This window comes from Colletotrichum orchidophilum, assembly GCF_001831195.1.
Source record: "Colletotrichum orchidophilum strain IMI 309357 chromosome Unknown Scaffold_4.1, whole genome shotgun sequence".
NCBI classification, from domain to species: Eukaryota; Fungi; Ascomycota; class Sordariomycetes; order Glomerellales; family Glomerellaceae; genus Colletotrichum; species Colletotrichum orchidophilum.
In genome coordinates this window covers 219,339-234,607 of record NW_019172960.1, presented here as the reverse complement: position 1 = coordinate 234,607, position 15,269 = coordinate 219,339, and the positions used below count along the sequence as shown (strand labels likewise).

General features: G+C 50.2%; 5 protein-coding genes across 5 annotated transcripts; 3 read left to right on the top strand and 2 right to left on the bottom strand.

Annotated features, from left to right (window-relative positions):
- Positions 1-40: 40 nt before the first annotated feature.
- Positions 41-1,691, bottom strand: CORC01_00725 (major facilitator superfamily transporter; the record flags this gene model as incomplete). The annotated part of the gene is made up of 5 exons (XM_022612382.1): positions 41-561; positions 616-802; positions 855-1,256; positions 1,321-1,335; positions 1,398-1,691. 5 exons carry the CDS (start codon positions 1,689-1,691, stop codon positions 41-43), a joined length of 1,419 nt encoding a protein of 472 aa, XP_022480999.1.
- A 2,323-nt stretch (positions 1,692-4,014) lies between these two features.
- On the top strand, positions 4,015-5,759 carry CORC01_00724 (major facilitator superfamily transporter; the record flags this gene model as incomplete). Its single annotated transcript, XM_022612381.1, has 2 exons — positions 4,015-5,486; positions 5,546-5,759. 2 exons carry the CDS (start codon positions 4,015-4,017, stop codon positions 5,757-5,759), a joined length of 1,686 nt encoding a protein of 561 aa, XP_022480998.1.
- A 664-nt stretch (positions 5,760-6,423) lies between these two features.
- On the top strand, positions 6,424-7,407 carry CORC01_00723 (uncharacterized protein; the record flags this gene model as incomplete). Its single annotated transcript, XM_022612380.1, has 1 exon — positions 6,424-7,407. The coding sequence occupies one exon, from the start codon at positions 6,424-6,426 to the stop codon at positions 7,405-7,407; it is 984 nt and encodes a 327-aa protein (XP_022480997.1).
- Positions 7,408-7,667: 260 nt separating this feature from the next.
- Positions 7,668-8,642, bottom strand: CORC01_00722 (uncharacterized protein; the record flags this gene model as incomplete). The annotated part of the gene is made up of 2 exons (XM_022612379.1): positions 7,668-7,756; positions 7,823-8,642. The coding sequence occupies 2 exons, from the start codon at positions 8,640-8,642 to the stop codon at positions 7,668-7,670; spliced, it is 909 nt and encodes a 302-aa protein (XP_022480996.1).
- Positions 8,643-9,328: 686 nt separating this feature from the next.
- CORC01_00721 (major facilitator superfamily transporter) lies at positions 9,329-12,002 on the top strand (the record flags this gene model as incomplete). Its single annotated transcript, XM_022612378.1, has 7 exons — positions 9,329-9,498; positions 9,658-9,681; positions 9,781-10,354; positions 10,429-10,669; positions 10,732-10,800; positions 10,852-11,298; positions 11,398-12,002. 7 exons carry the CDS (start codon positions 9,329-9,331, stop codon positions 12,000-12,002), a joined length of 2,130 nt encoding a protein of 709 aa, XP_022480995.1.
- Between the last annotated feature and the right edge of the window lie 3,267 nt (positions 12,003-15,269).

Here is a 15,269-nt window from a genome sequence, read left to right as displayed (position 1 = left end):
TCGTTCAGCACCCAGTCAAATGGGCGGTGGATAAGTGACGTTAAATATCAGAAACAACATTCTCATCCCGCTTCTTGATCCGCGGGAAGCAGAGCCACACAATAGCTACCACGACGATGAGCGATAGAATGATGGGCTGCAGTACAGAGACACCTTTACTTGTCGCAATCGCGCCGATGATGAAAGGAAAGACCGTTCCGCCGGTACCGCCAATGGCCATAGCAAATCCAATAGCACTGACATGAGTGTGCTTCGGAAGCAGCCTAGCCGTCATCATGACAGCCCCGGGGAACATCGGCCCAAGGAAAAAGCCGAGGAAAGCCACAGCGATGGCCGAAACGATGAATTGCGGGACGAGCCAGAAGAGAAGCTGAAGAGCGAGGCAGATAGTGATATAGATGCTGATGCAAAGCCTTTCTCCGTACCGCTCGGTCACGAACCCCAAGGTAGCTCGTCCCAGAGCCTGGCCTGCCCAGAAGCCAGTTGCTGACAGACCAGACGCGTAGGCGGATGCCTTGCGCACACGCAACATGAATGTGACGATCCAACCACCGAGACCGACTAAGAGCCCAATTAGCAACGATGTTCAAGCATCGGGCGATTCTATGATTGTACCTTCGACACCCATGTATGCGAAGAAAAACAAGGAGCAAAGCCAGGTGACTTTGGATTTGAGTGCAGTTCTGGTGCCCGCACCTCCACTCCCCTCGTTCTCGTGTGCGTGTTCTGCGCGGTACACGGCACCCGTCTTTTGCCAGAAGGACACGGTGAGGCCAACGAGTTCGAGGACAGACGCACCGACCTACGATTCGTTAGCAATGCCAAAGGCATAGACGGACTTTCTTTTGACTAACCATGACATAGTAGTAGTTGTACCATGGCATCTTGGCAGTGACAACCATCGAGGTGGCGATCAGCGGGGAAATGAGGGCTCCTACGGAATAGAAGGAGTGCAGGAACCCCTGGATTGTGTTCGCCTTATCCATGGCGCCAATCCAAGCGCAGAAGCACGCATCAGTCAGCCCGTTACCAAAGCCGCTGATCATGTTGACCACAATGAGCGCTGGGTAAGGAGGATGCAGGGACAGGACGACATAGGTGATGATGTGACACAGAGGAGCCATGATAGCCACGCCTCTTTGGCCAAATCTCTGATGGATCCTGGCGTTGGTGAATGCCGCAACCGAGTACCCGGCAAAGGGGGTCAGAAAGATGAGCGAGACAATGGTGTAGCTTAGTTCGTAGTATGTTTCAAGCTGTGAAAGGATGAGAATCGCGAGTCCGAAATAATTTCTCGAAATGTATCAATAGTAAACCTACATAGGGAATCAAGGCCTATAGAGTGTGAATAGTAAGTAAATGTTCGCAACTCGAGGAGGCATTGGCCTTGAACTTACACCAACTGCAGCATCGTTCATACCGGCAATGACAAACGAGAAGAAGGCGAACCCCAGCCTTCCCATGTTACCCCTTGGCGAGTTCCATCGTTCGATAGCTCCGTGGGCAGTCGGTGGCGGGGTGTCGTCGGGAACATCTGACGATTGATGTTCTTCGGGCCCGTCCTTCTTCGGCGACGAGTTTCCGAGTGCGCGTCCACGGCTGGAACTCAGACGGCCGAGTTCGTAGGCCTCGGGGGTGAAGTGCCCTTGGTGCTGCGCCTCAGATCGCGCCTCAGTGGCGGTTTGCGACATGTTGAGGATGATGACCAATGACCACCACAACCAAATCTACGTTACTCGACGGAACCTGTACTCGGGGAATGGGTCTTTGAAAAGAGAACAACAACAGTAAAGAAGAGTAAATGGCAAATCGATGACCACGATCATTAAAAGCCCATGGAGCATGGCGGTCTGACGACTCGCTTCCCGGTAAATGGGCGGCGGGGTGGAGACGACGGGCAGCCTGCACCGACGATTATCCGGGGCATCTGGCATTGATTCCTTTCTCGGAGTCAGACGCGGAGCGCTAGCGGAGTATCCGTCGGGAAGATTCCTGACTAACACACGTTGATCAGGCGAGGACGCGGTTTTCCTCGTCGATGATTCGCTACGTAGCTAACTCTCAAGTTGGCTCGGCCCAGTCTCTGGAAAAGACGATCGGATTTGCTCCACTGGGCCGAGCCACCCACCTCTAAAGAGACAAGTAGGCACGTTGGTTCGCGAGACCGAAACTGCGCACACCCATTCCAAGCAACAAAAGACGAGAATTTGAGCGAGTATATGTATAGTGAACCAACCTATTGAAAGTAATTTGCAGCTTAGAACATATCTGTAAAAATATACAGCAAACTTGACTGCAGTAAGTCGAGATAGTGATAGGATAGGAGTTTTGATTAGCCGTGTAGAGGTTCGAAATAGCGCAACCACTGTCTTTCTAGTCGGCTATGATTCTGATCTTGAATCTTTGAGTGAAATACATAAAAGAAGGAAATCAAAAATGCATCAGGAAAGGAAATATTAGAAAGAAAGGAATAGGTTCCTCATATATCGGAAGACAAAGTACTCCAGGTATGGCCATAATTCTCTGTGTCAATACTGCACTGATTCAATCCTGAAAAGACCCAAGTGAGTTTGATGAACTTTGAGAGGCCGGAATAAAGATGTTTTGGCACTACTCCTGTTCAGCAGTAGTAAGATGGTGTTTGGAAACCCTTCTACTTCCGACGTCGCCAAAGACAGCGTAGCCAGGCTCTATAATTCACGCACACCGATCGGCGTTCTGAAATGCGATCCGTCATGCCTAGAGATCGCTCTTGGATCTCTTATGTAACAGAAGAGAACTTAGCGTCCAGATATTCGCCATTAGCTCGCCGTGTAACGTTTCTCAACTCAATTTCTAGGCGAAAATGGGTGTTCTACCCGATTAGCCAGCGCGGGTGCCAAGCGCCCATCTTGGACTACAGAAAAGCCTAGAAGCTTACGTGAAGAAGACAGTCTTACATTTTACTTTTATTTCTAAAACATTGCTGGTCTTGTTGTGTTTCGGAGCAAATATCCAACCACAAGCAGCGCCAAGTACAAATATCTGCATTCTGTGCCACCGACAATGGAGGGTTCTCGGACGCATGGGAGGGAAAGAGGTGAATCCTTGGAACGATATCTCCAGGCTGCTCTTACAGCAAACTTCATGACAAAAGAGAGTCCTTCACACTCCAAGGAATTACTTCAAGGTGAAGCGATCAATCTGTTCCATACACATAAATCTTCGAGTGTCATCCATTACATCAAAGCCTTTCTCGCAAATTTGAGGGTCACTCTATTTGTACATCATTCTCCTTGTATCTCTCTAAGCACTCTGGATTCTCAGTCTACCAAGTACGTATGAATGGGGAGATGGGTCACACAAGCTGAGGCAGGGTACCGATTGTGTTTCCCAGCATGTCGTACAGATATTGGCTCTCAATCACTGCAGCGCCTCGGACATGCATCCACCCATATCTTGACCAACTAATGAACACAATGTGCGAGATAGAGACATCCCTGTTGGTGACTTTCAAGTACAGTGTCAAATCACCCTAGATCGAAGAAATGGTAAGGTAATTGACAGGGGGCGCAGGCAGGGGTGCTTGCGTGTTTGGCCCTGTAACAGTTCACTTACGTCGGCTACTCCCTTGTTCGAAAAGCAAACGTGTGCATTATCCTTGATGCCCATGCATGCCAAGTAGTGATACAGGCAGTGAGGTTGATTGCATCCTTAAAATAATGGATGAATCACAGCGCCTGCCAACGAACCAGGTTGGTCGAGGCGAAATGCCAATGCTGTTCGTCCTCCTCCCGGGTTGATGAAAAGAGACGCCAGTGGCACGTCCCGATCAATCGTTCTTCTCGAGTGAGTTGTGTCACCAAACTTGGAACTTTCTTTCCCATTCATTATCAAGGCTTTGGAACCGTTCCCACTTGCCATCGACTTTACCACTCATGCTCAAGTTCCTAGACTTGTCACCAGCATACAATCCAAGATTGTGAACCATCTTCCGATCGTTTTATCTCTTGACACGCTTTAGTCTCCTCAAAGATGACAAGGGGATTCGGAATTTTTGAGTACGGAAGATCTTCATCAACAGGCCATGAGCTAGCCCGGGGTGGCAACAATGACGGAGCTGGTATAACCAATACCTCGTATGAGGAGAAGCCCAGCTACGCTATTGGACAAACAACAAGCGATACCAATACCGATTTCATCGAACCGAGAAACGCCGAAGAAACTGAAAAAGTACGATCATCGCTTGTTCGCAAGTTTGATCACAGACTGGTGCCTGCCATGTTCCTCGCCCATCTTCTCTTCTTCCTCGACAAGAGCAACATTGCTCTCGCTCGGATCAATGGACTCGAGAGGGACCTCAAACTGACTGGCAACCAATTCAACACCGCTCTGGCAATGTTCTTCATTCTCAACATCTTGTTCAACATCCCAGGAAACCTAGTTGTGCGCAGTGTCGGAGGTGCCATATGGCTGCCCTCGCTGATCATAGCATGGGGACTAGTCACCACTTTCAGCGGCTTCATCACCAACTTTGCCGGCCTCTGCATCACACGCGCTTTCCTTGGTCTAACAGAAAGCTCTTTTCTCGGTGGCGTCTTGATCTACCTTGGGTTTTTCTACACCGCAGACGAACTCATCCTTCGGGTAGGCTTGTTCTACTCGAGTACTGCACTTGCCGGGTTCCTTGGTGGCCTAATGGCTGCGGGATTCGGACAGATCAAAGTCTCAAATTACGATGGCTGGCCCTGGATCTTCTTCATTGAAGGATCTTTGACTGTTTTGCTCGGACTCGTGCTGCTTTTTGTCTTGCCGCACACCCCAGCTGACGCCAAGTTCCTATCATCAACAGAAAAGACTCTAGCTGTCCAAAGAATGCAGACGCAAGATCGATGGCATTATCTCGGGGCTCCCAGATTGAACGACCAAGAATCAGCAGGAGATGACCAATTGAGTAACAGAGTCCAGGCGAAGAAGGACTCTCTCACGTTGATGACAATTCTGAGCGCCATAGGCAACGCCGTCACTATTCTCATGGCCATCGGCAGTTTCTTCTCCATACAGGCTATCTACAGCTTTTCCATGTTCTTCCCGACCATCATATCTGCTATGGGATATAAAAAGCTCCAAGCATCATTGATGACGGCTCCACCGAATTTCGCGGCTTTGGTATTCACCATTGGAATCTCTGTGTGGAGCCGCAGGTCTGGCAAGACCGCGTTGCCGTTGAACGTTTGCAGTATGACTGGCATATTTGGGTATGTTCTGATGATTATTGGAGCCAAGGTCGGTCCGGCACCAATATTCATGAACATCAAGATTCAATATGCCGGAAGTTTCTTCATTGCCATGTCGGTCAATGCGACACCCCCTCTGGCACTCACTTGGATGAGCATCAATGCCTCTCCGCACTACATTCGAGCTGTTGCTTTGGGCTTTCTTCTATCGATCGGGAACTCGGCCGCGTTCCTCGCCTCATTTACCTACATCAAAACTGAAGCACCCAGGTATGCTCATCTGACAACTAGAATTCACATCATGGATTACTGACATTGTGTTCTTTCAGGTATCTGAAGGGGCAGTCTATCAATCTTGGCTGTCTATTCGGTTTGTTAGTAATAGGAATCGTGTTGCCCTTGTACATGCGGAGGGAGAATCGGCTACGCGACCAAGGAGCGCGCGACCACCGACTGGATGAGAACCACAGGGGTGCCATATCCTTGGAGGAGCATGAGTTCAGACTTGGGTGGATGCATCCTGCTTTCCGTTTCAAGTTTTGATTTGGTACAGGCTGATATCAGTAGCTCGTGTGTGCCTAAGAAGTCGTTTCTTACAACAGGTACATTCAAATGGTGGGCATAATCCGTAAATAAAGTATGTATGTGTATATAGATACATATATATATAGATACATACATATACATATATAGATTTATATGAACACACGCAGGACAAGCTGAATGGTTGAATTCATTGATTTGCTTTATGGCGATGTGCATTCGTTCCCCCATCCTCCAGCGCGCATCACTCAAAATAAAACAACTGTTAAATGCATTATGCTTCGAGAGACAAGGATCAATTTGTGCCAATTCTCGATGGATGACACATAATGTGGACACATGCTGAAATCGTAATGTCGCCGGCGGAAAGCCAGGTGAAGCTATCACGACATTCATGGCTCGATAAGTAAGGTACGTACCGTGTGATAAACGCCGACAGAATTATCTCCGACAGGGATGACGCTAAGCGCCTGTCAATGTGCGATTCATTGCCGAGGTGGATCTCCCGTCTTTCAACCTCCCGTCCTTTCCGCCTCCTACTGCCGGACCTCTCACCTTCAGACAACGTCAAATCTCGGCACAGAGCCGACAGAATCTGTGCGGGCCGTGCTGTGTTGCAAGACGGCTTCGCCAAAGCGCAAGAAATACACCACCAGCCACAGACATGGCGGGACACGGCCTCTTCTTCTTCATTCCCGGCAACCCAGGCCTCGTCGATTACTACACCGACTTCTTTGATGCGCTGAAGGCCCGCATCGGCTGGGCCGACGGACGCATTCACGTTCACGGCCGCGATCTCTTTGGGTTTAGAGATGACAGCCATGAGCCGTTCAGCAAAGATAGCCCACCATACGACGTGGAACATCAGATTGAGCTTGTTTTTAACCATTTGGCGTCGTTGCGCCGGACAGACTCTTCGCGCAATGCGCCGGGCAGAAAGGGAGAGCCGTATGACTTTGTCATCATCGCAGGCCACTCTGTCGGCAGCTACATTGCTCTGGAGATTTTCCACCGGCACCTCAAGGATCCCTCGCGTGCGCCGCATTTGAAGCTCCTCACGGGCATGCTGCTCTTTCCAACGGTCACGCACATTTCCCAGTCTCCGAGCGGCAAGCAGATGGAACTCATCCGCACGACACCGCTTCTTAACAATACGGCACACGTCGTCGCCCAAAAGTTCCTCAACCTTTGGCCGGCGGTGGCGCTGCGGTGGTTTGTTAGCAATGTACTAGGCTTCGGTCCCAAAGCAGCAGACGTCACGACCAGTTTCTTGAAGAGTCGCGATGGAGTGTGGCAAGCGATTCACATGGGCAAAGATGAGATGAAGGTTATCACGGAGGAGAAGTGGGATAAGGAACTCTGGGAAGTCGAGGAGGACGATGTCGGGAATGGCAAGTGGACAGCTCCAAGATTCTTCTTCTTCTTTGGGAAAAAGGACCATTGGGTTGGAGATCACTTCCGGGACCATTTCATCAGAGCCCGAGAGAAGCATATTGAGAATGGTTGGGCAAGGGTTGAAATTGATGAGACCGGACTTCCTCATGCCTTTTGTACGACGGAAAAGAACAGTGAGATCATCGCCGCAAAGGTCGCGGAATGGTTGAAAGAGGTCTGTGATGGCTTCAAGTTGGCCCAGCCGGCAGCATGATCTTGTGGTGAGTCTCTCTTTTTGTCATGATCCCGAGGGGGAGATGTGTGTATAATATTAGACAATAGACAATAATTGTATTCTCAGACCATTCCAACGCTTCTGATCTTACTTTTAAAAATAATAAGAATGGGAAGATCCAGCAAAGTCCTGACCTCTCTCCCGATCAAGATAACCGAGAAGGTGTCCTTTGTGAGATGTTTGGGTATGTTCTGTTTTTACTCTCAACTCTAGACCATGAAACTGCCTTGATGAAACGGCTAATGATCTGGTAAAAAGTCTACAGCACCATGCGTCACTGATTTTGTTGAAGAAATCAGGAGGGCATCGGCCTTCCAATCTGCATGCTCTGAACGCTGGCAGTCTGAGACTTCGTCAGCTTGTGACCAAGACCCGCAACACATCAGAAACTTACCTCTGCCACAGTCTTGTTCTTGCGTCTTCTCATCAAGCCATACACAAATGCTCCCATTGCCAAGAGTGACACGCCAGCTGGGCTCCTTATTAGCTGACAATCGCAGAATGAGATTCAGAAGATTTTGCGTACCAACACCTCCAAAGACACCCAGTAAGACAACGGCTGTGGGAGTACCGCCCGCTCCCTTGGGAGTACCTGTTGATGACGCTGAAGACATGGGGGCAGACATGGAAGCCACTGGGGCCGGCATAGGGACCGGACTGGATCCGACGAGAGGCATAGTAAGCCCACTAGCTGGAGGAGGAGGTGGAGGCGCAACCACAGGTGGAGGAGGGGGCGGCGGCGTGCTCATCGCTGGCGGCGGTGGCGGCGGTGGTGATGATGGTTGGACTGGCGGAGCTGGTGGTGGAGGAGGAGGAGGCTGATTAACTGGAGGCGGCGCTGCTGGTGTCGCAGTCACCGTAACTGTTGTCGGGACCATAATCACTACGGTCTGTGCCGCAGCCGGGGGCGTCACCGTCACAAAGATTGTGACTGTTGGTACGTTGGCATTATTGTTCGGAGGCAATCCCGTGGCCCCAGGCTGTCCCGGTGCTGTTGGCGTAGCTTGAGGTTGGCCGCTGAGGAGGCCGAGGACCGAGAGAAGCTGGTTCGGGTCGAGAGGTAGTGCGTTGGCGTTGGGTGGTCCGGGTAGCTGTGCGGCGGCAGCAACAGCTTGAGCGTTTGCTGCTTCGGCGTCTAACTTCTGTTGGCGTACATCTCTAATCTCCTCCGCTTCCTCATCGCGCTGGGCGACATTGTGCTTTTCCGTACCCATCACTTCTCTGCCTCCACGCCGGCAATGTTGATGTTGAATTACTTGGCTGGTAGATATTCTACTTGGTTCGGCACGTCGGTTTACTGTCTAAAACATTTCCAAATTGGTAGACGAGCGAGTGAGGCACTGTCAAGCGTATCACAGATGCGCTTGATGTGCTAGTCCGGTATTCAATAAACGAAAGAAGGGTCCTGGGAAACTAGGTTAAAGATGTAGGAGGATGCGAGTGAGGTGGAACCCATGCACTTCTTATTCAGGCCTTGAGCTTATCCTTTCTATCAGTCTTGCTAGCCCGTCTTTCATTTGACTTCTAGCTCGTGTCATAATTTCACGGCCGAGGCGCCACCACTCGGGCCCTTTCGCGCTGGTCTTCGGAGTTGAGATGTGTCCCAAAGAGGCAAGTGGGCGTCAAGCTTCCGGCTGACGGGTGGACATGATGGGAATTGGGTGTCAATACATGGTCGCCGAAGACAGGAGGAAAAGAGGGTGGTTAATTAGGCCGGTTTTTGGTGAACGTGCGCTCCTCGACCCTCTCACTCTCCTCCAGTCTGTTTCTTGTAACCTTAGAGCACCTCTACTGTTTGCGTTTAGAGGAGAAAGAGGGGGGGCAGAGGGTCGAAGAGCCATAGGCTCGATGTGTCCTGGGCAACGGCTGAGACACTGCGTCGAAGCAACGTCGGTGTTTCATGAAGGAGGCAGAAATGGTGTTGAAGATGGGACGTCCAATGGATTTTGTGTTTTGCGAAACGATTTTCTGTAACCTCTTGAGCCTCCTTGCGCTTCCCATGCATTTGGGGTGGGCGGCCGTGCGGTCAGTCGCAGGCATCCCCGGGCCATCGCGTACTAGGGTGGACCTGTTCCTCCCATCAACTTTGAGCTTTCTTTCTCGAGCTGATTCCCTGAAAATCATTTAGCGCTTTCAGCCGTATTCACGATCTTAGTTGACGTCAGGCCGATGGTAAACACCAGTCGGCTGCGTCACAGCGTGGCGCTGAAAGCTGAACTGGGCTTCCAGACCTGCCGGTGGATATGATCAGTGGTAATTCTTTATATACATGGGATAACCGAGCGTGAAAACTGTCTACAGGATCAAAACTGGTTTCCATAGTTCCTTTCTTTCTGAACCGAAAAAATAGAGGTATCCAGAGTCAAAAGACGCTATGAATCCCCGTCGGCTACAGCCGCAGCCGCAGCCGCAACGACCCGACTTGAGGAGGGGAGTCCTCGGGAGTCTTACTGCTGCGTCAGCTGCAGCGTACAACTTTCTCGCTCATGACTACGAGTACATGCCGGACCGATACCGTGACGAAAAGGCCTATCCCACTCGGTTATCTCGGGCCGGCACCAGCATTCGACTAGGAGCCCCGCGCGGCCGCAACATTCTGCCGCTGAGACCATCACCCATCCGGAAGAGGACTTGGCAGAAGGACGGCAATGGCGAGCTACGTCGCAAGTCGTTTGAAGACGCCCAGGACATTCAGTACGATGAAGGAGGAGGAGGCCGAGACCAGAACCCCTTTGGCGACTCCAATGAGGCGGTCGGCCAGCAAGACGACAACGAAGACGACAACGAAGACAACGACGATGATGAACCTTTTTCAGTCTTCACAAAGAGACAAAAGTGGTCTATTCTCATCATTATTGCTTCGGCTGGTCTTTTCTCTGGATTGTCGTCAAATATTTACAATCCTTCCTTGGATGCAATTTCAAGGGTATGTCCTCCAGTCAATACCGCCTCCTTCCAAAGTGACTCAAGGGCGCGACAAAAGCTAACATATCAACACAGGAGTTGATGGTGAGTGCATCGCAAGTTTCACTTACAATCACGTCTTACTTGATCATGCAAGCCGTTACACCGCTACTTTGGGGTCCGATGTCTGACACGCTGGGTCGGAGGCCAACTTACATCGCCTCTATGGGTGTCTACATTGGCGCCAATATCGCCTTAAGCTTCTCGCCCAACTATGCGGTATTACTCATTTTCAGGGGGCTTCAGGCTGCAGGAAGTGCTTCCACTGTCAGTATTGGTGGGTAATTTGTCTTGGCTGTCTCTTCAATTTCCGTAGTTGGCAGCTAACGGTTGTTACAGGTAATGGTGTCATCCAGGATATTTCACCGACTGCCGAGAGGGGTGCATACATCAGCTTCTATCAAGCAAGTGAGTCTTGTTTCTTCCTCCGAGGTTTGAACGGCATCTAATACTCTACAGTTCGGAACTTCAGCACGGCAATCGGGCCGGTGTTGGGCGGTGGTCTCGCCAACTCCTTGGGCTTTCGATCCGTATTCGTCTTCTTACTCGTCGCCTCGTCGCTAATTCTCATCACTATCATGGTCTTTCTACCAGAGACGTTGAGGACTATAGCTGGCAACGGATCACTTCGTCTAAACGGCGTTATCTATAAGCCCCTCTACAGATATGTGACGAAAGAGCCCAAGTACATGGAAGATCCGGAGGGACCTCTGAACCGAAAAATGACCATCTGGACCTTTCTGAGGCCCTTTAGACTATTCAGAGAGAAAGACTTGGTGATCAATCTCGTCTGGGGTGGTGTGATCTATGCCATCTGGAACATGGTCACCACTAGCACGACGCCACTCTTCAAGGAGCGGTTCGGACTAAACGAGCTCCTTCTTGGTGTGGCCTTCTTGCCCAATGGTGAGTGGAGACACTTCGACCCGAGCGTTTAACACTGATTGGACAGTATGAATCCCGATGGAAACGGGACTTGTCCGAACGTAATTGACCTGTGAGCAGGAATTGGGACCATTGTCGGCTCCGTGTTTGCGGGAAAGCTCCTGACTCGAGACTACAAAGCCGTCGAGGCCAAGTACAAGGAAGCCCATAATATCTCTTTTGACGAGGAACTGTCGCCCAAAGACATTGCTCCAGATTTCCCTTTAGAGCAAGCCCGTCTGAGACGTCTGCCGTGGATCGTCTCCCTATTCGTTGCCTCCATCGTCGGCTATGGGTTTTCTCTGGCGTATCCCACGGCAACATCCCGGACTGGGTGGATTGCGTTGCCCTTGACAATGCAATTCCTTATCGCGGCCTCGGCAAATGCAATCTTCGCGATGAACCAGACAATCATTTCGGATCTTTGTCCTGGTGAAGGCGCGAGTGCCACGGCCATCAACAACGTGGTCCGCTGCGGACTGGCGGCCCTCGGCGTAGCATTTGCAGAGCAGATGCTCAACGCTGTGGGTCCTGGCACGGCTTTCCTGGTCCTCGGGATGGCGGTCATCGCTGTATCACCCATTCAGGTTGTCAACCAATTCTGGGGGCCCAAGTGGCGGGCTCAAAGAGAGAAGAGGAGGTCAAAGGTGGGTGTGGTGGAACACCAGGATCGGCAGAAAGCCTAGAGCCTTGATCTGTCAGCAAAACAACGTAAGGGACATTGATTTTCATTTTTTAGCGAGGCGTTCTAGACACACATGGACCATCTCTAGAACGGTATTGGTTTTATTCGCATCAGCAACAGAGAGAGCGGCTGCCATCTGCCATGGTGAGTACACGCAGTCCAGAGGAACGTAAACAGGTAATATCATCTACAGTAATCAATTCCTTTTGAGCCACAGCGAAGTAAGATGCTCGAGAAGGATAAGGAAACACCACAGCTCACTAGCCCAGCTTCAAAATGTCTGCTTAGCCGTTTAACCAGGCCAAAGTTCCACCTCATCTGGGTTAAATCGTTTTCCCATGATCAATTACCACTAATTATTCTCAGAGACCATCCACTTTCCCGGGATACCCTGTCCGTTGACCCTAATTGTGGACCGATTTCTTTCAGCGCCTGAGAATACAGAGTTCCTCCGTGGCGATTTTTGCTGTAGCAGGTCATCTGATGTTTCTGCTGAAACTTGGTACAACGCGCATCCTTGGTGGAAGTTAACATGGTGCTCAAACGCCTGGCTTCGGTGACCTGTACTTCATGCCTGTATGCCGCAGTGCTTTCCAAAAGGAGTAAAGTATTGCGCTACAAATATGCATGGAAAGACTGTACCCCATCTTTCATTTGGAGTCTTGGCTCATTGCCTATAGGCAAATGCACAGTTTGATAGATCAGACAGCTTACGTCAAAGAATGGGGTAACGGGTTGAGGCTTGCAGATTCCCAGGGGCCGGGATTGGGCATGAGCTCTCCTGTCATTTCGGCAGATGCACGTGAAGATGCAAGCCAATCATCATTCTCAAGCGTTAAGCAAAAGCCATGAAAACTGTGGTAGGTTTCACTGATTCGTTGATGATCGAGAGTCTATTGCTGGTCAAAACCTACTTGATCTATCTGATTCATGTCCATAGATTCAACATTTTCATATTCTCCTGAGAGTTCGTATAGATAGAATCAAGATCCCGTGGCTGCGGGCCCTCGGCCCGAGCCTGTCGATCTAGGGGGTCCCTGCTTTGTTGCTGGACCCCCGGCCCCCACGTTTTCCTTCAGCGTATCCTTAGATGACACGAGATTAACTATATAGAAGCCTAGAGTATTATCATACGTAGTATGCCCGACGATCTCAGTCTCGTCTTATTTGGAAAAATATAGCTGGAGCGCAGGCGATTCATGGTTGGGAAAGGTCAAACACAACGCAGGTTATGCCCATTAGCAATAGCAACACTACGCACTTTTGGCAGCGGACATATCAGCTAGAGGACTTCCGATGCGACTCTCATTGAGCAATTCAATGACCTTCCAATCGCTGAGGATTCCATGTCCGAGCTCAACGCGGCCGATACGGTCAAGTTGTCCGAGGTTTCAGTTGCACTGTGGTGTCAGCGAAATAGCTTATACGTGGTATAGAATCTTATTATGGACTAAACGTCTAGCATTCGATGTGGATAAACTACATTGGAAGCCTTTCGAAGTGAGCCATTCCTCCCATTATTTCCTATGCATGAGGGCTGGATTATGGCTGGGCAATACCCATCACAGCTAAAGTACTACTAGCACTGCTGAAGGTAACATGACATTGCAAAAGCATGAACGCCATATCAAGACAGAAAACAACAAAAATCATAGCCTCGAGACGTCAAATCTTAAGCTCCGTCCCCGATCAGGAATAGAAATTGTCTTGCCGAGAAGGGGGAACTGTCGGGCGTCGGCAGAGGCGGCCGCTGCACCCGCAAAGGTCCACCATAACATTTATCGCGAGATTGCCGAAATGGAAATCAAAACAAAAAACTATGTGATGAAAAATAGCCCAGAATATAGAACAAGAATTATACGTTCTTAAACGGTTAAGCACTATTTTAGCCTAAGTAACTTCGTCGCTCCACGGTCATTATTAATCAAATAACTAGACACCTTAAGCGAGATACACCACCATTATTACTACCTAGGCTGCCTAAAACCTATTTCTAACTTTTAAGAAGCAACTTTTAAACTATTTAATAAGGGTGAGATATAAGCGACCCTTCTTGGTGGGCTCCTAGGTAATAAGACCCGTTCTACAGCCAAGGCCGCCTCCGAGGCAAAATTCAATAGCGTCCACTCCTTGGGAAACGTGGTGTGGGGCAATATCGACGACCCGAATTGTTTCAACGCCGCGTTCGGCACCGGAGGCTGGGCCAATCCGGCCGGGGCCAGGTTTCCGCGCCCGGGATCCGGGATCCGGGATCCGGGGGGACGAGATGGTCCATTTTCGGCGCCACCGAAAATCCCACTAGGACCATCAACGGGCAAGGCGTCGCGATCAATATTGGTGCACCGGCTCGCATACAGGCGGCTGTGTTGTTGTTCTTCTTGTCCGGCGGTTGATGGTGGAATGGCTCCTTAGCGAGAGGGTTCTTATATGTGTATATTTCATAAACATTTATTCTTATAGCTGCGTTTTTGCAAAATACTCCTTTTAAGTAAGGTATGTAGAGAAAAGAAAAGAGAGGAACGGCGTAGATAAATATACATATGAGTCTAGAATCTACATTTGACGAGTCAACTTTGACAGCATGTGGAATATATGCAGACTAGAACAAATGGGTTAAGTAAGCTCCCAAGGCTTGTGTTTCTGCTTGTACTTCTAAAGCCCTCCCAACCGGTCAAGAGTGAAGAAGCGTGTCCGTATCTTTCAAAATTACTAAGTTCTAGGCTGGCGACTCTGCCCGACGGTAAATGCGAGCCGAGGTTCTATCTAGTCTGCATCGGCAAGTCCACTCCATCATCTGCTCCTCGATCACGAGCCTTCTCTTTTTAAAAATCGAATACGCCGTCAGGGATAAAATGCTCATAGAGAATATCTACCCCATACCGGGAGGAAATCGACGCCGACTTCCCCAGCATCTCCAAAGCGACCTTGCCCCATGTGAGTAACGGCGCTTCGTCGTCCTCGTTCTCATCACGAAGACGCCAGCTGACCATCAGCCCTCTTCCGTACCAGCGGTAATTAGCCCTCTCCTCCCTGTCTATACCCGGGTCCCGTTACTCGCTTGGGAGAGTGTGTGTCCAGGCGAGCGTGTCCTGCCAACGGGTAGGCCTGGGCGGATTCTTGGGTTCATCCTCAAGCCTGTCGACAACAACGACGTGACGGGTGTAGTAGAGGCCGCCGAACAATTCTGGGAGGTACCACGATAACGCCTCCGCCCTATCCGGAATAGCCAGACGGCTCTGGACTTCCCGCTCGTAATGGTTTATACAAG